Source organism: Colius striatus, chromosome 2, assembly GCF_028858725.1.
Source record: "Colius striatus isolate bColStr4 chromosome 2, bColStr4.1.hap1, whole genome shotgun sequence".
NCBI classification, from domain to species: Eukaryota; Metazoa; Chordata; class Aves; order Coliiformes; family Coliidae; genus Colius; species Colius striatus.
In genome coordinates this window covers 27839641-27864874 of record NC_084760.1, presented here as the reverse complement: position 1 = coordinate 27864874, position 25234 = coordinate 27839641, and the positions used below count along the sequence as shown (strand labels likewise).

The following is a 25234-nucleotide window of genomic DNA, read 5'->3' as shown; positions in this document are numbered from 1 at the left end:
GAGTAATGGCAGTAGCAAGTGAGATAACTGTGATTAATTTTACTAATTCTTTGCTGGAATCAAGAAGATGCAGAATTCCATGTTTGTGTCAAAGTCAGTGTAAGGTTTGTTAAAATATAAAACATAAACCAAAGAAGGATTATGCATTAGTTACACCTCTAACAGAAAATCTATGACAGGCATCAACTGTAAAGGCTTTAAACTTGATATAAGGATAAGTATTATCCTTACCAAACGTACTAGCTAGCATGTTTCTTTTACTCTTTTTTCTTTAATTTTTGACAGATTTAAAGCATACTTTAACTCTTAAAGCACTGAATTGGCTGTCACTTGTTCTCTTTTGTTTGCCAGTCATAGGAAGACAAATCTCAAGATATTTGAGACAAGTAAAATCATAACTACTCCTTTTTGTCTTCTGTCTCTTTTTACTCTCCCCAGTATTCTAGAAATTGCGAGCCACTGCCAGTCTCACTGGGATCTCAGTTCAAGTGTTTTGGTTAACTTTGCACCTCCTTGAGATTCAGTGTTTGTGCAACAGCTCACTTCTAGTATAATACTGACTTAGCCATGTTTTTCATCTTACTTTCAATATGTCCTGCTGTCTTTTAGTTGTTTCTCAACTTAGAGAAAAAGCAGTCACCTTCAGGAGAAATAAACATAGTCAAGAAGATAAAAGGGAAGAGGTATAAACATATTCTAAACATCCTAATTTACCTTTTTAATTATTTAAAGTATTTTTTAGGTAACTTAATTAAGAACAGAGCTGAACAAAGGGGATACATATTTCTGTCTTTGTCTTATTAATTTTTGAAGAGTTTAGCCAAGTCAAATAGACTGTAATAGAACTCAGTCCTCTGATTTAAGTGACTAATAGTATCTGCTTCATTGAAGTTGTAAGTGCCTGGCTCAGGAAATTTAGGCAATCCACTTATAATACAATATGAATTAATGGAGAGACAGATTTGCCAGCAAAAAACTATGGTGAAACTATGGTAGGGCCTGGCTTTGGCATCTTCCTGTGTGTTGAATTTGGTACCTCTGGGAATTTTGAATGCTTTCTTAAATTGTGTAAAACCACAGCAAAAATTAGGACCTTCTGTTTATTAAGGGCATATTCTAAGGACAGACACATAACAGGCTAAAAGTAGTCAGTGATACATGACGTATACGTTAAATCCATGAGTCAAATAAGCAAAAAAAGGAAGCTTATGGTTTGGGTCTGCAGTTGCATAGAAAGAAAGTGCTTTTGGTCAAAGACTTCTTCGGTCTTTCCATATTGAATTAGATCACCAGTGGATAAGAAAAAACCTAATCTGACCACAGGTTATGTAAGCCTTCTGCATCCTCACTCGTAGGCCTGAAGGTAGGCAACCCTTTGCCTGTCCTCTCTCTAATTCATGACTCATCTGGATGCCTCCAGAAAAAGGTAGATAATTCATGCAGAACAACTCGCTAAGAGTTCCTGAAAGAACAGAGCAGAGGATCCAGATATCTTTTTCCAGTTCAGTCAGAAGACATCTGGTGCCAATGTGCCTGCACTGCAGCAGAGGTATATAAGTGTCTAGCCTTGAAATAGATCTTTCCAGTGGAGACAGCATGGGCCAGAGACAATTGCTGTTAGATGGCTGGAATATGACCACTCTATTTTGTAAAATATAAAAATGTAAAAAAAGCTTGGTAGTGCAAATAGGGGACATTGCACCTGGGGCATCAGTGTGAGTGCATGATTTGAGATGGATCGAGAGCTGGCTGAATGACAGAGCCCAGAGGGTGGTGGTCAATGGCACAGAATTGAGTTGGAGGCCTGTGGCCAGTGGAGTTCCACAGGCAACCAGTGGAACTCAGTTCTGAGGCCAGTCTTATTCAATGTCTTCATCAGCAATCTGGATGAGGGGACAGAGTGTACCCTCAGCAGGTTGGTTGTTGACACTGAACTGAGAGGACTGGCTGATTCCCCAGAAGGCTGTGCTGCCATTCAGCGGGATCTCGACCGGCTTGAGAGTTGGGCAGAGAGGAACCTCATGAGGTTCAACAAGGACAAGTGCAGAGTCCTGCATCTGGGAAGGAACAACCCCCTGCACCAGTACAGGCTGAGGGTCGAACTGCTGAAGAGCAGCTCTGCAGAGAGAGACCTGGGAGTCCTGGTTGATAATAAACTGAACATGAGCCAGCAATGTGCCATCGTGGCCAAGAAGGCCAATGGCATCCTGGAATGCATCAAGAAGAGTGTGGGCGGCAGGTTAAGGGAGGTTCTTCTCCCCCTCTACTGTACCCTGATGCGGCCTCATCTTGGAGTCCTGTGTCCAGTTCTGGGCTCCCCAGCTCAAGAGGGACAGGGAAGTGCTGGAGAGAGTCCAGTGCCAGACCACTGGATCAGGGGACTGGAGCATCTCATGAGGGAAGACTGTGGGAACTGGGGCTGTTCAGCTTGGAGTAGACTGAGGGGGGACCTCATTAGTATTTAAAAGATGCATGTCAAGCATGGGACAACACTTTTTTTCTGTGTTCTCAAGTGACAGGACTAGGGGTAGTGGACAAAAGCTGTAACACAAAAAGTTCCACTTAAACATAAGGAAAATCTTCTTTATCGTGATAGCCCTGGCACAGGCTGCCCAGGGACGGTGTGGAGTCTGCTTCTCCAGATTTTTTCAAAACTTCCCTGGACATGTTTCTGAGTGATCTGATCTAGGTGGACCTCCTTTGGCAGGGGGATTGGACTAGATGATCTACAGAGGTCCCTTCCAACCCCTACCATTCTGCGATTCTGTGATTTTATGATTCTGGGATCTAGAGCAGACTGAATATACTAGTAGAAAAGTAATCTATCAGACACACTGAGAGGATATCTACAGATTTAGTCCTCAAAATTAGGTGTTTATAACTATAGCTAGGCAATAAGATTGGGTTTTGGCAACAAAGTTTGGACATAGGCACATTTAACTTCATAGTACATTTCTAATACTAGTGAATATGTTTTTATTGTTTGTTTCATTATTATTCTGCATTTTCAGGTATGCAGGTCTAGCATCTAGCTTTCTTATTGGTCTGTTTAGAGTTTGGATGCTGCTCTTACAGGCTGTTTGAGGGATAATTTTATTTTAAAGGATTCCTTAGGTTGTCATCAGTCAAGACTTTTAGAGAGGAAAAGGCTGCAGATGAACAAGATGAGAGTAAACTAATAGTGGTTATAATACCCTATGATGCTATCTCTTGAAAAAGAGCATGGATAAAATACGAGGATATTCATTAAATCAATGCAAAGGATACAAAAAATGTTGATTAAATGATGATTAAACTTTGCATATACTGTTATCTTCATTCCTTTTTCTGTGCCAATTGTTTTTTCCTCAAACAGATAATCCTCTCCTCCTTAATCTTCCTCAAGGCTCCCTCTGACACTTCTAGAGGACAGTTCTTTACAGTCACTTATTGTGTCTGTAGCAGAGCTTGAAACAGTAATCTGGCATCCCACCACCTAGGCTACAGTGAAAAGCTGCTAGATCATGCTATTTCTTGATACTACTAGTATTGTTTTGTTATGTATCTTCTCAGTAACAGAGGTGTATAAAATATTGAACAATGATTCTTTTGCTGAGAAAAGGATATTTTTAAAGACATTTTCTGGAAAAAATGTCTTCTTTTGGGATGGCTGCATTTGATAATAGTAGGCCAGGCTTTTCAGTGAACCATTTTCAATAATTAAACATTATGCTTAAATTAGAGGACTTGATATAGTAGAAAATTGGGTCTTGACTTAAATAAATGCTTTTAATCAAAGATACCACATTCCTCAGAAACTTGTTCCACAGTACAGAGATTATTTGAGTATTAGCTTTGAATCTGATCTCCACAATTAAAAATTTCCTCTAAATATGAAACACGCGACTGTATGCAATGAGATGTAACATTACTCAGTTTCAATGGCTATTAAACCTTAAACATTGAAGCAATAGGAACTTGTTTATTAAGTTTCCAAATTCCCTTCACTGCTGAAGCTTGCTCAGAATCCATTGTTAAATTATACTGAGTATGTGTTTTCTCTCATCTGTAATACTGCAACTGCAGTAAATATGGGATTTTGAAAGAGGGAATAGTTTGGAGTGTACAATTATTTGTAAAATAGTGAGCACTGTCTGACCATTGTTTTTATCTTTACAATAAAACCTGCTAAGACTGCATTTGCTGTCAAACTGTTTTGTACAATCTCATCAAAAAGCCTAATATTTTGGCAGTGTGGGAGACAAGAACTGAGTCTACATCCATACGTGTAACAAATACATTATAAGAAATACATGTTCCTCATCAAGACAAGGTCATTTTTATGGGAATGACTTCTCTTGGGCTTCAACACAAAGTTACTGCCTTTATAAGAACCAGTTTAGGAAAAAGGCAATATAGCCAGCTCAGTGGGTGATAGTCACAAAGAAAAGCATAGTTGATAAGAGTTACTCATTTGGATGTGAGTTGTGGGTCACATCCCCTCTCTTAGCATTCAGTTCCATATTTAAATATATGAATTAAAAGGGTGGGAGTTTAAAGTGGGGACATGTAAATTCAAAGAGGAATATTTGCATATTAACTGTTTTTAAAATAAAACTTTTTAATGAGAGCATTGCGTCTTCAGAAAATTGAAGTGTTGTTCCCTGGCTTACAGTTTTACAAGATATATCTGACTTTTATATTAGCTGTTTATGCAAAAAGAATTTGGAAGAAAGAATAAAACCACGAAATCACTACTGGTAAGTATTTTCTTTTCAGACTAACACACTTTTTTGGTGCTAGGCAGTGAAGGTAAATTTTGTCTCTGATATTCTTTTTAGTACAAGTTTGTACCACAGATTTATTTTCAATGACCTATCAAAATTAACAGGCTCCTTACTGTTCACAGTTTATCAGGATGCCCCAGAGCTACTTCAGCAATGAAGAAAGCAAAGCTGTCTGGAGAACAAATGCTAACAATAAAGCAGCGGGCCAGTAATGGTAAATTTTTAATCATTACCTTTAAATATTACTTCTTTGTAAACTAAAGTTGTCATTACTCTGTTGGCTTCTTTTTCCTACATGTGTAAATCTCCTGTGTATAAACAGTAAATTCACTGTCAATAGAAGTGAAATGGGGTTTATGCTGTGGAAATCTGAGGCAGGATCAGGCTGGTCTGAGTTATGTCCATGTAAATCTAAACCCCTAAGATATTTTGAAGTAGAATACACCATTGTAATTTTCTGGTTCACATCTCATTCATCAAAGGTGGGTAGTTGAGTTTATATTTTTGCATGATTCAGAAAATAAAAAGGCTTGTTTTCCAGAGTGTCAGGTCCTCATGAGCTCCCTTGAATTAATTTGGAGCTGTGTCTCTGCAACTTGTGGCAGATGTGTGTCCTTGTGCCATTTCGTCTCCAATAATCTGCCTTCCTGGGAACCCTGAGTTGCAAGGAAGATGATGAAAGTACCTTGGATGAAAGACAGGATGGTATCCTATAGTTGAAGTGCAATAAGCTCAAAATGTAGGTGATTCAGTTCAAATAAATAATGCAAAAAAGGATTGTCTGGGAGGTGCCTAAGACCTGAGTTTTCTTGGAAAACTTCATGTAGTCACTTAGACTATGACTGTGCATGCCTTCTTAACTGTTGGTATTGACTATGTTTGAGACACAAAGCATTGCAGCTCAGTGCAGGAGGCATTTAAACCTACTTTGCCAGCACAGCTGGAGGCAGTGCTCTCTGTACAATAGCTAGTAACCAGGAAGTGGAAGATCTGGATGTAATTTTCTTTGCAACCTGGGAAGTATCGAAAACTGTATCTGCCATGCACAGGAAGAAGGCCCTAAGAAGTGATATATGGATATTTACAGGAACACACAGCATGTTTCCTATTAGACTTGGGCACTATGGGAAAAAGTATGCAGGATTCTCACTAGAGTAAGAACAAAAGAGTGAGATCAGCAGTTTCTGTGACTTAAGAGTTGAGGCTTGAGAGAAAACAGATCTATCTTTTCCCAGGACTGTTTTATACTTTTTATAGTAATTAAAATGATAAATAAATAAGATCTTTGCAGTTTATTGTTGTCTGAATCCTTAAAAATGCAGATATCCTTAAAAATCTATTCTATAAATGTTTATTCTGTAAGAACTCGGAAATCGCTTCCAAGTTATTCTGTGTGTCATTATTTAATAACACCCTTCTGAACCATGAAATTATTAAGAGCAGCAATAGAATCACAATATATCACTGTACATCAAGAAAATTTCACTGTGTTGTAAAACAAAAATCTCTTGAATTAGTTACAACTGATTTTGACAATGCTTTAATAAAAAAGATTAGCATGTTCAGACATTTTCTTTTCCTTCAGAAGATCCGTAAGTGAACACAGTCTTTCAAATAAGTTGCATATGGCGGTGGAGCAGAATTTGTTGCTGCAGGTGCATTTCTTATAAAACAAAGTAAAATCAGTACATATAAAGAAAATGGTGTGCCTTATTGATCCTCTAGGCATTTTCAACACTCTCACTGGAAAATTACAGCAATTTTTAAAAGAAAAGTAGCGGAAAATAAGTTGGTTTAACTTCAAAAGAGAATTTTGAAGAACAGTTCCTCTTTCTTTTTTACTTAATACTTTGACTTGAATTAAATTTATTTTCAAGTATGGAAATAATTAATTCACTGAAGTCTGATTTAAAGCTTAATTACTTTAACACCTCTTTTATTTTTATATCACACAGGTATAGAAAATGATGAAGAAATTAAACAGTTAGATGAAGAAATCAAAGAACTAAATGAATCCAACTCCCAGATGGAAGCAGATATGATTAAACTCAGAACTCAGGTAACAGTTTTATGAAGCCCTAAATTCATCTGCTTTTTTTTACATGACTGAGTAAAAGAAATATGGGATATGTATTTTTTTCCTTTTACGTTTCTTACATATTAAGATTCCTGACTGTTATCTGTCAAAATCAGACAACAACCTCCATTCTGAAATTTTCCCATCAGTTACCAGCATTTAAAAAAAACAAAAAGCTTAGCAAAAAATGTTCTTTAAAATAATGGTAAAAGATAACCTGTCATGGTCAGCATTTTATTTCCCCTTGATAAGGCTATATCTTTGTAACAGCAGTTAAAATCTCATGTAACACCATGGTCACTAACATAAGTTACAAGGTGAAGGAGTCCAGGTGAACAACATGGCTTTTCCAGGTCTTTCTTACAGAGGAAATTTAGATAGGGAAGTGAATACCTGTTACATATGTTACAGTAAGTGCAGCCCTTGGCAGCAGTAATGGTTCCACCGAGTCAATTTATTTTTTTTAAGGTTCCACATAAATTTGTTGGAGAAAAAAAAAACCAAAAAAAACCTAGCATTAGGCTATTCTCATTATTCATCAGTCCTAAAACTGGATGGAAAAAGCAAAAGAAAGAAAGAAATTTAATTCTTTCCCTGGTATTTTCCCATGTCCAACATAGCTTCTGGTGCTTTTTTCTACACATGATTTGAGCACAGACACCAGCAGTGAGATTTACCTCAGTTCCCACCATTTATCAGCCATTAGTCCCATGATTGTGATCATCCAGTTCATCTTGATGGAAACAGAGTAAATCATTCCTTGCTACTTCTTTGTCTGCTGCTTGTGGAGAAGAGCACCATCTCTCCTCCTCCTGTATACTCATAAACAGAAGGCAGGATCTGCCTTTTCAACTTAGTCTTTCTTTGACTTCTAAGCCTTAGCCAAATTAACATTGAAACCCCACTTCTATTTTATGCCTCTATTCAGAGTTCTGTTGTCATTGTTCAGCTTTTATAGGCTTTCACTTATTTTTACAGTTTTCTGACACAACCCAATATAACTTTAAAGTAATGAGGACAAAATCTGAATGTAAAGCAAGGAGAATAATCAGTACAAGAAAATTATATGTATTTATGTTTACTTAATGCAACACTGTAGGTGCTGTTCACATACAGGTTGATTTAGCTGAGATTTTTTGAAAATGAGAAGCATTTTGGCTGTTTACATTAGGTAAATTCTCCAGTTGTCAAAAACATTCTGCATTTCTTTTTTTGTTTGTTTTCTAGATTAATTTAAAAATAAAACCCACAACATCCGTGATGATACTATCACAGACATAAAACATGTATTGAGCTTCAAAGATTTAGCTAGGAATTTCACCTTGTTTGGATCTGAGTACAGAAGCCAGTCTTCAGTGGTCTCAGTTCCAGCTTTCACATCTTACATAGTGCCATTTCATATTCTTAGAAATCAGACAGGCACTACCTGGGACCACTGCATATTCTTGGTTTAAAAAAAAAAAAAAACAAAACACAGATTCTGATTTTATCATCAAGTTGATGCTTTTCACACCTTACTGCAGCAGATTTAGAAAAAGACTAGAATGACTCAGTGGCTTATACTGTCATTAAAATAATTAGTAGAATTCTAGAAAATAGAGGTACAAGAGACTCTGAAATGGTTTTTTTGTCCACCCATCGTCTTCTCTTCCTACTCTTGAGAGCTTCCAAAGTCAGTCCTGACAGATGCTTGTCTAACCTGTTCTTCCTACACTAGAGATACCACAGTCTCGGAGTAGTTTGATCTAATACCTGTTCTTATCCAAGTAACTACTGATGACTAGCAGAAAATACCAGCTGAGTCAAACTTTACAAAAATTCAGAGGCCTCATTTTTTAATTAATACACTCTCCTGAACAATTTACATTTCCTATACATAGTTATATTGTAGTCATTAAGACTATCAAAGTCAGTAGTCCCCTTTATTTGCAGCAGTAACATTTATTGAACATAACAAAATGTTTGTTGATAAACCATTAGAAAAACATTGTGCATCCTAGATTTCAATGAGAGTTCACAGGCAGGGAATACACAACGGGAAAATAGTGGAAGTTCTGTGAACATTGACAGTAACACCCTTGTATGGATTTGCATCTCATATGATTGTAAGTTTTTCCTACAACAGGAACTTCCCTTCTATGTAGAATCTTTCATACTTAATAAAGTGAAAAGTCATGCTGCAGCCTTTTTCTTACATGAAGTGTTCATAAGGCTTCCCTTTACTCAGATGTTTTTTTTGCTTAAGACTTTGAAGAAAGTATTTTTTAATCCAAGATCTTCTTAGTAAATTTGTTCAAAGTACAAAAGCATGAGAGGAGCAGAAACACATAAAGGTGAGAGGAAGGAAGAAAGAAAAATCTACAAATAAACATTTCTTATAGAAGCCACAGGTTATCCTGTTTTCAGAATAAATATAAGAGAGCATTCATTTGTTTTAGGGCGAAACATGGGAAGAGAAATTTCAGCCTTTAAGCAAGTGAATCCAATAATTATGCCACTTAAGATACTTACAGATGGGTACTAACTGAAATTGTGAGATATGCTGATCATCTGCCACTGTATTTGAAGGTAGCATCTCACATAAAAAGTGATCTATTCAAGTAGCAGTGCATAGATTAATAGAAAATCCATAAAATGACAGCTCCTGCTTGACTTAGTGTGAGGCAGAGGCAATATGCCATACTGAACAGGACCTTCGTTGACATCAGACTCTTCACTTGGGTCTAATATAAAAACAGATTTTAGGGAAAATATTGGAGTATGACTGATTCTAACAAGCACATATGAAAGATGTTTTACATTTGCATACAGCATTGCTCTCCAATATAAAAAAAATGAAAGCAAAACAAGAGAGAAAGATATGTTTTCAGTTTCAAAGCTGAAGAAAGTATTTTACCTACTATAATATGTTGTGCGAGTAGCTCAGCATTAATTAATTGTGACAAAACCAGGCTGCTGCAATACTGACAGCTTGTATTAACTGCTGTATAAACACCTATAGTCAAAGTAAGAGATACCCGAAGATATTTTATGTAGCCACATTCATGTGTCACAGTTACTTCTGTCAACTAATAGGCTGTGTTTCCATAAAAAGACTGAAACTTTAGGTCTAGAGTAAAATTTGAAACATTTAACAACCTGATTGTGACAACAGTTTCCTAAAACTTACTCACCCATAGTCAAGTTAGTGTTCACTTAAGAACCTTTTCCCCTTCTGCCTGCTGCTACCCTACAAACCACCAGCTTTCCCATTAGCATTTATTTTTTATTGTTTTTTCCCACAGTTCACTATCTATGCCAATGTAGAAATGGATAAAGCTCATTTTGAGAAAAGAAAACCTTGTGTTTTTTGGCATTTTTTCCACTTCTCTTTTTGCCCTCATCTCAATGGATATTTTAACCTACACACACACACAAAAGGACACTGTACACGTAATAAATGTTAACAGTTGTCATCCAATGTAGAAAGGACAAGTCTACAGAGGAAAGTGTAGCTAGATGAGCCAGGGCTCATCTGAAATTCCCATAGCTTCATTAGCACCATGAGTTGCACAAGATCAGGTAAGTTGCCTCTCAGCAACACTTTTTACTCAAGCAGAGCACCATGCAAGGTCAGAGCTGACTTGTCTGGTCACCTGGGAACACAGGCAGAGCATACTCTCAGTTGTCTTCATCTATACATGTAGTCATGCCTCAAAGAGCCACTGTCTTTGCTCAGTGCACATTTTCTTCAGTTCCTTTGGTTTTGCAAGTCATTGTATGTCTTAGAAAACTTTCCGAATTCCTACGTACACCACTGCAACATGCAATTGTTCAGCTTTAAAAAAGAAGCCCTGTGAGTTTACATAGAGTCAAATTACACTTGCAAAGTGTTAACCACTTTGAGAGAGCACCACAAGGAGCTGTGCATGCTTAACTAACTAACAATGTATATATATCTCAGGAAATTTAAGAAATACATGACTTACTGCAGAATGTCCCTAAGGTTAAACTCATAGGAGTAGAAGTGTTTAACCATGTGGGTGAACTTGCAGAACTATGGTCCTTCTTGATGTCTTTCAGCTCAAGAAGGAAAGCACTAAAGCAGGGGAATTAAATCCAAGTTCATTCGTTATTACTAATACTAAGAAAACAAGCTGTTACAAGTCATATAACTTGCAGCAGGAATAAGAAACCCTTGACTATGACAAATAAGACTTGTGGACTCAAGCAAAACCTTTTTGAGTGTGGATGAGTAGAGCGTTTTCTCCTTACCTTGTGTTTCTATTCTCTCTGCCTTCGAAGAGCGCATGCTTTATAACAGCTTGCCTTATATTACATTGTACACAACTTTGTCCATTTTAGATTACCACAATGGAGAGCAACCTGAAGACGATAGAAGAGGAGAACAAAGTAATTGAACAGCAAAATGAGTCTCTTCTTCACGAATTGGCCAATTTAAGCCAGTCTTTAATTCATAGTCTAGCTAATATCCAGCTGCCACATATGGTAAGTGATTGAGAGCACAAGTTAAGGAATTTGGCGATCTTCAGTTCACTTCATACAATAGATGTCTTTTTTTTTTTTATGTTTATGTTTCATCAACCAGTTGGATATTTGTGGTAACAGCACTGAAACCATAAAGATACATTTAACTGCTAACAAAGACATGGAGGGCCTGTTCCAGTGTATCCTGTAAAATTAAGTAAGAACTAAATAGGCATTTTAAATATTATAAAAAATGGTGGCAATATGCCTTGATAATATGTTATGCTTAAATGAATATACGATTAAGAAAATAAAAGTTGTATATGAACTACTATTTAATATCTCGTAGGAACCAATCAATGAACAAAATTTTGATGCTTACGTGACCACTTTGACGGACATGTATACAAATCAAGATCGTTATCAGAGTCCAGAAAATAAAGCCCTACTGGAAAATATAAAGCAGGCTGTGAGAGGAATTCAGGTCTGAACAGCTGCTATAGTGGCGAAAGTCTTGCTTAAAAAAAAGGATGCCTCTTGTTTTTTGCTGCTGTAATTTACCAGAAAGTGTTATATATTTATTTCTGTTTGAAACAGTGTTATGCTTACAAGACTTCATAATAATTTTATGTCTTGCTTTAAAGATAGTAACTGCAGAATAGTTTTTTGAATACATTCACATTTTGTACGTTTTCATATAAGCTGACATAGTGTGATATGCCATGTAATGTTTATAGCTGCTAATGTATGCACATTTTTGGGGTATATATATTTCTGAAGAGGTAAGCTGATCAAAATAAATAGAGTGTAAATTCTTTTTAATGCTTTAGTGATTAAATGTTTTAGTATTTTGAACTGAAATGGACAAAAAACAAAAACAGCTTTGAATGACAATGTTGCAGTCTGCAGCCACTTTTTAAACACTATCATTTTGCCTCATGTTGGAGGATTTTATGGGATTTAAGAAATACATTTTGTGTGCATATTGTTTCATAGCAAGAATTGGTTGCAAAAATGCTTTATTTTTGAACAATGCTTGAAAATATTATGTGACTTTTGTTTTTGGAGGATGGTGTGCGGTGGGGGCAATAAAATGAGGTTTTTTGAATTCCAAGAAAATGGCATGGATTAGATGTAAGATACAAAATGGGTAATTTATTGTAAGACAACATCAAGCCATGGAAACTTGACAGAAGATTCAAAGCAGCTTAAACAGCACTTTTTAATTAACTTCTAAGCATTACATGGTATGATATGGGAACTTCCATTATGAAAAGAACTATATCAGAGGTGGACATCGTCAAGATTTCAGCTTTTGTTTTCAAATAAACTTTGGAGCCAACATTCTCTTTTCTCTACTGGACTGCTAGTGCCCCTCTGAACTATCTGTTCTAGCAATGTAGTTCATCTTTCAGAAATTCTGTGTTTTCAATTCAAGATGGAGGACAATATTTTAAAATTAATATTGCCTTTTCACATCTTTAATTTTGGGATAAACACAAGCGATCTGTGTCTCTTAGTTACTGAACTGCATTTGTTGCTGTCTGTAGTAGGGATGCAGCTCAGTAAAGACTTTTCCTTTTGCTTTGCCAAGCATTTGATTCCATTTTTGACATTTTAACATCTATGTTTTGCTTTTTGTTGGAGAACAATCATTACTGCAGCATTCACATCTGCTTTGTATTTGTTCTACTATTACCTATTGCAAAAATGAATGCAATCAAATTTTTAATGTAAAACTAAATATACTTCAGCACTTTTTTTGCTTTAAACTGGATCATTTTAAGATAAAACTTATTTGTACCTTCAAGATTTGATTGTTTTCTTCAAAATGACTGCACTATATGTATGCATAAGACCACTTTTTATTACTACATTTTTCTTTTTTAAGTAGTAAATTTGGTGATGTGTTGTGTTTTACAGATGTTGAATTTATTTAAATTTGATAGCATATCTTTTCCTTCCATGTCTTGATGTTATGCAGAAAGTACAAAAGTACTTTAAAATTTTGTTATGAAAAAGATGGGTTTTGTAAAAAATAAAATATTTTTAGCAGAACAGGACTTACAGGGTCATTGTCCCCACAATGTGCCAGTTGACTATTTGCACTTACCTTGCCCTATATATCCATACGGAGGTGTGCAATTTCTTGTGTCATTAGCCTTGTGACACTAAACCTGAACAAATTATAGTGGAAGCCATTATGGCCAATCCAGTAATATTGCTAAGGGAGACTACAGGGATCTCACAACAAATATTCTGATACAATACTCAACCTCGGTATATATATATATGTATAAATATATGTATATCCCAGCGGCACTTTATACTATTCACTGTACAAAAGCTTACAGTTTTCCACGAGGACTTTAATAACTAGCTGGGAAAAGATTATGTAATTACTTTGGGGCTCTGCAGTATCTTATCTGTACAGTGCCCTTTTTCTGTTGTGCTATTAGTTGTAGCTGCCATGCTCAGAATTGCCTTTTTGAGAGCTGAAGCAAGGTGCTTGTTGTTCACCTTCTGCCATATATATTGTACTTTTGCCCTAGCCTCCTTTTAGGGCTTTCATTGTTCATAATGGCATATGCATTTTTCCACTGCATTGTGTCTGCAGCTTCTTTGCCAATATAGTAATGCTTTCAGTAGAGTAATAGATAGTATCAGTTTTGGATTCTTATTGTTATCACCTATGTACAATGGAAAGGGATTTTAAGCACAAATCTGCTGCTCATCTAATGTTGGTACATAATATCAAATCAAAAGTTATCTGTGACTATTATATAGGGATCACAAATGTGTCACATATTAGAATGCTGACCTTTCATATGAAATTATTGTGAGTCATCAGAGTTTATTTATTATAACTTATTGTTCATATTCATTTCTAAGTTAATTTAAGTAATCATTTATTAAGACAGAATTTTGTATAAACTATTTATTGTGCTCTCTGTGGAACTGAAGTTTGATTTATTTTTGTACTACACGGCATGGATTTGTTGACATTTTAATTTTGCTATAAATGTGTGGAATCACAAGTTGCTGTGATACTTCATTTTTAAATTGTGAACTTTGTACAAATTTTGTCATGCTGGATGTTAACACATCTTACTCTAAATAAATTTAAAAATGTGTTACCACATTTGTGGCGCGGCGGTTCTGTGATCACTTTCACCATTTTCACTTCATTTCATGCATGGAATTAAAGCAAAGAAATCCTTCAGAGACCTTTTTTAGCAAGAAGCCTTGGCCATCGAGTCCTTGAATCCTCCCTGCAGGACGCGTGGGTGCCTCTTCAAGCAATGCACTCCCCGCTTTACACAAACGTGTGAGCCCCAGGAGTCTGTTCCAACATTACAGAACTTCCTGGGAAGGAATTGAATAGCATTTTGCCTTGGCCTGGGTAGTGATGCTGAAGATTTGTGTGCAATGTATTTGAAATTAAACACATTCATAATCAGGTTCCTATGCTTGCAAATGAGGAATAAGCCAATTGAAAATGAATCTTGGTTGGAAAGTTCTTCCCTTTCCTCTGGCCTGCATGGAGGCCTCAAGGTGCTTTTAGAACCAGTCACTTGAAAAGACAAGTAACAGTCCATTATTACTTCTGGCTACACTGCCTGTGACAGGAACAGTGACCATGCTGTCGTGTTCAATATTAACCCTGGTATGCGCTGCAACATAACCCATGTTACCCCTGCAATCACTTAATAACTGGTTTAGGTTTCATTATCACTGTTAAAACAAACAACAGTGATTACATGGAAAATTGGGCAATTAATTGATTTAGAAGCGTAGTTATGACTTTACAATATGCTTGGATTCCTTTATTGAGTATATATTATATCCAGCATCATGTGGTGGTATCAATAATTCATTCTGTACATTATCCCTGCATGCCATTCTTCTTAATTGCATTCCTTAGGGATCATTCTAAGTGACCAAGACAGGAGCAGCCATGCAAATTCTAGACCGTATCTCTGCCCCTAGCAAAGGCTAGTTGACTGCTAGGGAAACAGGGAAGATACAGAGGGTCCAAGGCACTCTGCACAACAGAATGCAAAAGAGAAAGGCAGTTAAAGACATGCAGTCAACTAAGGAGATCGCATCAAGAAAGGGGAAGATCACTGTGAGTACACAATGTGATATATATCTTTTGTAGGCAACATTTCAGAAAATCTGATCTCCCTTTTTAGCATCACATGTAAAATGTTATCCTTAATCACACATATATGATACATCCAGATTGATTCTGTTTCTTGTTAGGCTTATGGCATTATGATTATGTTCTGCCATGGAAAGTTTTTCAAACTAAAACTTGATTCTTCACACTGTGAGAACCACAACAAAATGGCAAAGTTTAAAGAAATAATGACAAACTGCATGAGGTGAATAGGTGAAAAAAGTAATAGTTTTGGAGCATAGCTGCATTGTTTTCCTAATCACTAGCAAAAAGTAATCCAAGCCATGAGGCTTAAACGTATATATAGGAGACTATTCTGCTTCACATATCCACAACATTGGTTATTTTATTGTTATTACAGTTACGTTAAAGAAAATTAGGAGAACAAGAGGATTTCAAGGCCATAACTATGAAGGGAAAATGAAAGAACCTCTAGACATGCAAAAGAACTTTTTCAGCTATTTAAAGACATTGCAAACTTTCTATCACCAGAGGAAGGAACCTACAGCAGTCTAGTGACATTAATATCAAATGAAATAATATCATATGGAAGAAAACTGGCAAGCAGTTCTCATATTTTGAGATCTGGAATAGTCAGAATTCAGCTTTTTGTGACAGATGGGCAACAGGTCAAATATGTCTGCACTATTGCTTTTGGAATAAGAAAAAGAAAGCTGAGATTTTCAGTCATAGTAATCTGTCTGGTTTGTCGTCCCACCCATCCCCTCTCTGAAAATGACTTGTTCTGTAGAAATTGTTGTACTGGACCAAGATGGTGATTGCCATGACGCAGTAACCTGCCTACGACAATGGCCAGGATTGGTCTCTTTGCAGAAAAAGCCCTGACCTGTTTACAAAGCAGATCAGAGATAAACTTCCTAAAGAGAAGTTTCCCTTGGAATCTCAATAGATAGTACTACAAGTCTCTTCTCAGGCTGTGCTTTTGTTTTATTTTACCTATTTATTGTAGGAATTTCCAATAGGATTTCTTTCAACAAGTGGTGAGGTTCGTACTGGACTCCCTTGCCTACTAAACTCCTTTCATGAGGAATCTGAGTGTAGCTGGATCCAATCTTACCCCCTAGCTGTAAAGAAGAGTTTGGACTCTGGGTTCTGGCAAAGTCAGTTTATTGCAGCTCGAGCTGGGCCTCCATCTTACGAGAGTGGTCCTAAAACCAAGAAATCCCTTACAATTATACCCTTACACTCCAGTTGTGAGTGATACACATAATAGAGCCAAACCTAACAAGACTACCACTGGATGAAACACGATTATAAACACTGATTATGGTTTAGTCAGATTCCTTTGTGCTTCCCCCACTACACCCTGTTACCAAGACACGGTCTCCTATATGAGACCCTTCGGGTACATAATTTAGGAGCAATAGGGTTGCACCAGTGTCTACCAGTAATACTATTTCTTTACCTTCAATTTTCCTCATTATATGTCCCCTCTTGATTCAATTTTGTTTTCCAGAGGGGGTACATAATCAGTACCTCCTCTGACTATTCCTCTAATCTCTAGGAACTTGCTTGGAGACGCTGATGAGATTAATTTATTGGTTATCTGCACCCCCATCCCATGAGGGCAGTCCCATTGTGTCCCAGGTTCTCACAGGAATAACATTCACAACCTACTCCCATGTTTCTCCACTGTGGACCTGGCAGAGAGCACACAGCGTTAGGTCAGTACATTCCCATCCTCCCTTTCCCTGAGGAGCCCATTCTCCAGTTTATGGCTGCACTGTGTGCATGAGGGATCACTCCTCCCAATGCATGTACACCGAGAAATGAAAGAACACTCCTTATATACTTTACAGAAAAATGAACTACCTACTTCTTCATGAAATACTAGGTGATGTTGAATGTGATTTGAGTGGAGAGTTGAGGAAGATAGCCATACATATTTAGCCTGTACTCCTTCTAGCTCACTACTAATTTTAGGGGTGTCAAAGGATAATATTAATTTCATGGTTAATTAAGCAATTAGCTCACTTTAGGCGCTTTGGTCTTCCTGAAACTTAAAATTGTTTGTCTGCTTGGTCCCATGGTCTATAGCCAAAACCTAGCTGTCTCAGCACTTTAAGGCTCCCTTAAGGCTCCCTCCCTCAGCCACTTCTCAGCCTGATTTTGAAGGCTTCTTGCTCACAGGTATCTGTGCAAAAGATAAGCAGGCACTAGCACTTTTAAATACTTTTAACCTCTTGCTTGCAACTCTTTCATCATTCATCACTCAACTCAAAGTCCAAATCATGCTTGTGTGAAATAGTAAATAAGGATAGAGATTTGGGTCTATAAATGAGGAGGTGTAGAAATCTAAGGAATCTGAGGAGGGGGTCTAGAAAAGAGAAATCTCAGAAGTCTGGTATCGATGTGGTTCCCATGTTCAGCAACCATCACTCAGCCATCAAATGTCCCACAGCCTGACCAGGCATCCTTTTGCTTTTCTGGTTATAAATGGATAATCTTCTCAACACAATTTTATGGCATGCTTTTTCACAATTCTGCTGTTTTATGTATTTTATTACCATTCTGGAGAATTCTGGTGGAGAGTGTCTCCTTATTTACTCTGGCCATGCTCTCCTTTCTTACCTGCTTAAAAGGTCTTGAATCCTTTCTTTAGGGGACTTGAACCCTTTTTGTAATGGACTCAAACCCTCCCTCCTGCCTGATCTCTTTCTCAGAGTTTAATCACTTTCTCCCTGCTGCCTCCCACTCCAGCATTCCACAGGAAATTAATTTGTTTGCTGGCAACGTGGATGTCTGGAGCCAGCAGGATCCAGAGATGTGTCCAGCTGGCCCCATGGCTCTTGTAGGAGTTTCCACTGGGGCTTCTCCCGCTTGAGCATTAGGCTTGAGTCATGAGCTCAGTTGTGAGCTTCAAGGTGGGCCTTCTTTGCTTTCTATACTCTGTCTGAGAGGACTGCATGTGCGGCGTGGTCCAACCTCAGACCACGGCTGTAAAGCAGAGTGTGGACTCCGGGCTCTGGCACAGAGATGGTTATTGCAGCTGCAGCAGGTCCCTCTCTTACAAGAGCACTCCGGAACCAAGAAATCCTTGGGCAACTATCTCCTTGCAATCCAAGTTCTCCTCTCCTCTTGTGAGGGCTTGGTCCAAGCATAATGTTTGAGCCTGGAGTCTCCCTGCTCCTTTGTCTCCAGATGGTTCCTGTTCCTCTTCTTATCTGGGAAAGGGCATTTTTTCTCATGCAGATTTGAAAACCTCTTATCTGTGCCTGAGTTTCTTTGTTGCCAGTCTTTTGTTCAATTCTGGCAGGACAATTACCACCCTGTTAACTATGGGAATTCTCTTGAAGACTACTTCCAGTGCTTTGCCATCTTGAAGCTTGTTATCTCAGGCCTCAGTATTCATAAAGTTGTTCAGTTTTAGCACGTCTCAATTAATCCTGATTTCCACAACTAATTCTAATATTTTACAATAGAGTTATTTGAATTCCCCACTCTTGTAAAATTCTGGATTTTTCTTGGCCAGATATTTTCAGTTGCAGTGTCCTTTAGTAGCTCTCATGAGCAATACATTTTTGCACCACATATATATATATATATATATATATATGTATTTATAATTTTTTCTGATACTAGTTGTGAGTACCACAGCTTTCACTGTTGATGCATGATTTGATGTTATTATAATGTCAAAATACATTTGAATGCAGCCTGGAGCTACAGGACAAAGGAATTCACTGTGGCAGTGTTCAATCCTGATAAGCAGGCAAATCACTATACATCAAATACAAAGAATAAAATTTAGCTGTAAATATAAGCCTATAATTTTTTCATCTCATCTCCAGTAAAATGAATCACTGTGACCAGAAAACAGATACATCCAACTAGAACTGATTCAGTATAACAGTAGGTTGCTATGATAAAGAGCACAGAAAAGCAACGTATTAGTCATAGTAGTCAGCTGATCAGCAGTAGCTTAAGCAATTAATGCCCACTCCTCTGTTCTGTTTCCTGCCAATGTTAGTATTTCCCAGCGATCTTTTTGACAATGGATATGAGCCACCTCATCTGGTCTCATACAGCTATTTTTTCCCATCGTTGTGATCAATAGGCCCTTCTTGGTGCCTGTGGACTTAATCCTTCTTGAGTTTTCTTCGACTTAATCCTTCATGAGCCTACTGTGCCTAGTATCCCAAGCAATGCCTTCATAAATAACACTAGATCTCTGTTGCTATTGCCCAGAAATACTTTGTATGCCATTACATCCTCATATTCCATTTTCCTTTTTCTTGTTTGTCCACTGATGGCTCTTAGACCTGTGATGAACTGTTACATTTTAATCGAGTTTTGGAATATAGCAAAAAAAAAACCCCAAATCTCTAAGTAGATTCTAATCTTGCCTTTCTATTCAGTCCATCATATCATCAAGTTCTTTATGTACAATATATTGATTCTGTGCTGATCAGTCTTCCTACTTTTGATCATTTCTGGGGTTTTATTTAAGATCACTTCTGGCATTATTTGCCCCAGTAGCAAAAAGAGAAAAACAATGGCAGAAACTCTATTCATAAATAACTTTGAGCTTTATCTTGTCACTACTGTATATAAAGTTTAACTTCCATCATAAAGGGAGAGATGATTCAGAATGAGGCATGTACAATCAATTATGCATTTAACACTTTCTATGGAGAAAACTCTTCTAAGTCTAAAGCAGGAGTTTCCATTGCAAACACATTCTTTTTTCAATGGAGGCATTGATCTATAAATAGAACATTTAACCCTGCCAACAGTAGACTTGATTTTCTTAACTACTTCACATGGACTGTTAGGAGTAATTTGTGGATTCTCTGGGGTTCACTGACTGTACATTGAAAATCATACCTCTCAGAAATACTTCCAAAGAGCACTATTAGCCAAACTTGTCTGTGGAAAGGACCAAAACATAAGAATAAAAAGCTGCAGAACAAATACATAGCAAGAAAAGCAAGAGAAATAGGATAGAGTCAGACTATCAAAAGTGAAGGCATAGAAAATGGTGAAAGTAATAAAAACAACAGGAACATTTGAGCTATGGTATCACTATTCCAAGAAGAAAAGGGATACATGATATGGTGGTGCTGGAGGACACAGCCATGCCTAGTGGAAGTTGCCTTGAAGTCATTTTGGTTTCCTGAGATTCACGTATTGGGCTTGCACATATTTGTTTTTGCATTAGGCTCTGGACTCTGCCTTGACTGAAAGTTTTGCTTATTTTGCAACATGATTTAGGCTGTCAATGAAAGAAGCTTTAATCTTAAATTAGCTTCAGATGTGTCCTGCTTTTATAATCTGAAAATAAGACGTTCTTAACACTGAAAATTCATACAATGCTTCACTGAAAAAAAACCCAAAATTCTGTCTGCTACTGCACACCAGTGCTGCACAGACTTCCATTGAGCACATGTCTGAAGGAGCGAGCAACTGACTGTACTGTTGGGATTACTGATCAAGTTTCTTTCTCCAGCCCTGGAACGCTCTGTGTGCTGTATATCCTATATTTGTGCGCTCTTGCAATTTTGCAGAAGCACCCAGTTTTTATTTGACACTGAAAAGTGAGTATCTCCCTGAAGAACAGAGCCTTGGGCCAGACTGTCAAACCTTGCAGCCTCATGTGAGGAAGTCTCTTGCTTCTGATTTCTCTGGTGATGTTTGTCCCTCTATGCCTCACCAGCAGCTCTGGAGCTGAAGGCATAGAGTGGTCTCATGTGCAGTGATACCCACAGCAGCTTCAGGGACACCAGCAGCTGCAGCAGAGAAGTCACTGGGATAACTGCAGCACTGACTGCTTCAAATGACACTTAAGAGAACAGCCGTAGTTTTGGTTCTTTAATTAGTTGTCATGAAAATGTGACATCAATTTATATGCAGCAATTACTTACAATGGGAATTGTACAAGTAGCTGCACGTTTTTTTCCATTTTTGTGGTGATCACGAGCTGGCTGTGGTTATTTTTAAATGGTTTTGTTACTTGAATTAATATAAGTAAACATGTTATATTCAATAGGATCTGAGCAGTGTGCTGTTAGTAAATAATATGGTTCATAAAGAATGAGCTATAGTGACACTCCTAACATATGGAATTGCTTCTACTGCATTCTTCCCTGACTATGGCTTTTACAAAGAGAGAACAGAAGTGCACAAGTCATTACCGGATTTACACATTAAGGACATGTAACAAAATGAAAACAGTTTTTTGATTTTCACATTTAAGTATTTTTCTGTAGGAATCATGTTGTCCTTGCCTGAGACATTGCTCCTGAAGAGATTTATTCTCCAAACGCATGGATCTTTTTTTCTTCTAGTAACATTAACACAAATGACTAGTGTGTGCATATGTTCACATATTCTTAAATTATGAAGTGTGCTGCCTCACAAAATCCCTGGCCATGCCCCAGAGCCATCAGGCTCTGTCCAGAATGATGCCTAAGATATGTGTGCTACATTCATATTTAATCAGATTAATGTGAACACCTCAACCAACAGACATGTTTAAGCCTGGGTAGAAGTAAGTTCACCACTCAGAAACGAGTAGTATCTAACCTTGATTGCTAAAACAATCATTTTAGCTCTTCTGACTACACATAACACAATACCTATTCGTCTCTCATGCCTGTGCACCCAGACACATATTTAATCTCCTCTGATTAAAAATGTGGTTATTCCAAAACTTCATGTTTCCTAAGAAAAGATGGATCAAGGCAGTCTTTCTGTAGTAGGCCTCTAGGATCATGAAAGAACTTCATCCTTTTATTCACACTGCACTAACACTTTCAGAAAACTGCAAACAGAAAAGTATACAGTAAAATCTAGCTTTGCTGCTCTACCCAGGAAACTAGCACGTCAACACTAACAGCAGCAAATTTAACTAATTCAAGTCTGTTTGGGAGAAGCTTATTTCTGTTAGGTGTCAGTTTTTCTTACGTTCACCTCCTTGGCTAAATGTTATTTTCTTAAAACAAAAACCAAAACAAAAACCAACCACAAAAAAGCTTTTGAAGTTCACTTTCTGTTATTCCACTCTTCCTCATTTGCACAATCTATGATTATCAGAATACATATGAGGACAATCTCTGAAAAATAACTTGAGCGGAATTTCCATCCCAGCAGGCAGTTCTGGAATATGCTGTCTGGAAGAATAATTAATTCCAAGAGAAAGCAAGCTATGATCTTTTTAAGCTGTTGCATTTACTGTAGGATAGATGATGTATAATATTTAAAATTAAGAGCAAAACTGTGGTTTGTCTGAAAACAGACCATGTATGATTGTAAGCCATTTGAACTGACTGGGATAAAAAGAAAATATTTTTCAGGGTAAGTGGGTAAATAAGCAAGAAGTGATAGCAATACTCATGGAAAAGTCTGCACCCCTAATTGGACATGCTGATTCAGGTGAGGCTGCTAGCATTGCACATGATGTGATCTTATCTATAGATAAGGATCATGCAGACTATCCCATGTGCATCTTGTCTACACATGATCAGACACTGTCTGAACAGAGGTGCTCAGCACCCTGGAGATTATTGTTCTTACGTGCTTCAGTTTGAAAATCCTAGCTAAACTTTGATTTTTCAAAACGCAATTTAAATTCACTATTTCTTAAGGATTCTCGTACACATAGTTAAATGCTGATTATGAACAAATCCAGGTGGAACATATTTGCTACCAGTTATTATCAAGAATACTTGTCTATTAAATGACCTGTTTTAAGCGTTCCAAGTGCACACCCTCAAAATTTCACTGAAGTTAAGAGAAACTACAACTTTCATGAACAGGACTTCAAAATGTGGGTATGACAAGGACCTGAGCTGGCTTTGAAGCAGATCTGCCTAGGTGTTCTCCTCACAGTAACCTCTCCAAAGAAGATAAAAAACATTTCAAACATACAAAGCCCTGGGTTTTGAACAAAAGTAGTTTTATTTTTTAAACAGGGAAGGCTTAGAGCAGCTAGAAGATAAACAAAAAACTGATTGTAAAGATGTTCTCATGTACTCCTTGCAAGCATGTCCTTACTTCCAAGTTAACGGATGGCTTTCTGAGTCACCGACTCAGCCCTCGGTTAGGCCCCTTGATCCCAGCAGACTCTTTGAACCTTCTCAGAGATGTGACTCCCAGCTCTCTGCTGTGACTCTTTTAACTACTAACTGCTCCAGGCCCCACTGTTCACAAGAAAGAAACAACCGTTCTGCTTCCGTGACATTTGGTTTGCACCTTCCTCAATATTTTTTTAATAATACAGGTTTATAAAAATCAAATAAAATGAATACCGTGACTCAGAAAATGGGATTAGAAATTAACTCAAGCACCTTCTAATTTGTGGTTTTTAAATCTAAGACCTAAAAACTTGGAGAGAAAGGGCAAGGAAAACATTAAGAAAGATGAAAAACAGTCTGAGATGAAAAAATAATGACTATGTCCTTTTAATTCTGGTGCTTCTGCAAAAGTTACAAACTGAAATACTAAAAGTATGTTGTTCGTTATAATCTTCCAAATAATACTGAGATGTATTTTTTTATTTTAAGGACTAATATTTTGTACTAAAATGCCAGCCAACTGTCAGTTTGCTAATAGATTCTTGTAAAAGAGGACAAGGTCTTTTCTTGCCTGTTTCTCCACAAAAATCTGGGTTGGTTCTTAACTAATAGTATTTCAATGCAATTATATTTCAACATTATTGAAAAAAAAAACTCTATGCAAATTATAATATGCCACTTTGCTACTCACCATACCATGTAAGACACATTTGGTGCATATTTACAGTAAAAGTATTTTCATTTTTTCAGTGGGGAGAGAAGACAAAGTTTAAGATTGGAATATTGTATATCATTACTACAAAACATTTCAAATGAATGGAACATTTTAATTGCATTGGATTTCTATTTTTTTTGTAAAAACAAACTCTTCTTCCCTTACCCTCATTACTTCCTGACAGAAACAGTGAAAATAGAAGGAGAACTGATAATGAAAGAAAAACAAAGAAAACAACAACAAAAAATCAACAGAAAAATATTCTAAAATTTGCTGATTTTCTAAAACTCTTCCAACTAACTGATGTTTCAAATTCTATGATAAGGATAGAACCTTTACTTGGGAAATCCATACATATTTTAAAGATATCTCATTTCCAGTCAAAACTGGACGGGAATCATTCTGCTTTCCACAGGTTGTGGAAAATTAAACAAATACCAAACCAGACAAATGTCCATTTTGTGGATGAGTGTAGGACACAATGATTAGCAGAGGACAGCGGATGATGTACTGCAACTGAAGAGAATTGTGCATTACCACTATTGCTACAGTTTTTAATAGTGGAGGGTTTCTCCATTTTGTTTCTTAATCAGGGTCTGTTTTCCTTACTTTTATCTGAGCTTTGCATCTGAAAAAGCTGTTTTGCTCTCTGGTGGGTCATTCTAAAATTCAAGGGCTAATAGAAGAGAGCACAGATAGAGGTCATGAAATTTTGGTCATAACAACCCCAGTTACAAAACAAGAGTCCTGATTTCACTGATACTGTAACTCAGGGTTGGACATATGAAGCAAAGAACACTTTTTTGTTTTGTTCTCTTTTGGTACTTATCTGCCTGTATTCCCCTTCCCAGACTTAATCCTAACCAGAAATCCTGTAACAAACAACAACAGAACATCAAAGGTGACTCAAGGAAGATCAAACAGGAATTGGGCAATCCAGGGAGCAATTAGGGGACGTCAAAACTACCCTGAGAGACAGAATGGGATTGA

The 25234-nt window shown here is 37.1% G+C and overlaps 1 protein-coding gene across 2 annotated transcripts in view; it reads left to right on the top strand.

The window, feature by feature from the left end:
• MYT1L (myelin transcription factor 1 like) overlaps positions 1–11800 on the top strand; it is a 129186-nt gene extending 117386 nt beyond the window's left edge. For both annotated transcript variants that reach the window (XM_061989713.1, XM_061989712.1), the window contains exons 17-20: positions 4889–4980; positions 6722–6825; positions 11188–11331; positions 11660–11800. In XM_061989713.1, the coding sequence (XP_061845697.1) occupies positions 4889–4980; positions 6722–6825; positions 11188–11331; positions 11660–11800 (481 nt within the window). The remainder of the gene's footprint in view (positions 1–4888; positions 4981–6721; positions 6826–11187; positions 11332–11659) is intronic.
• Positions 11801–25234: the final 13434 nt, after the last annotated feature.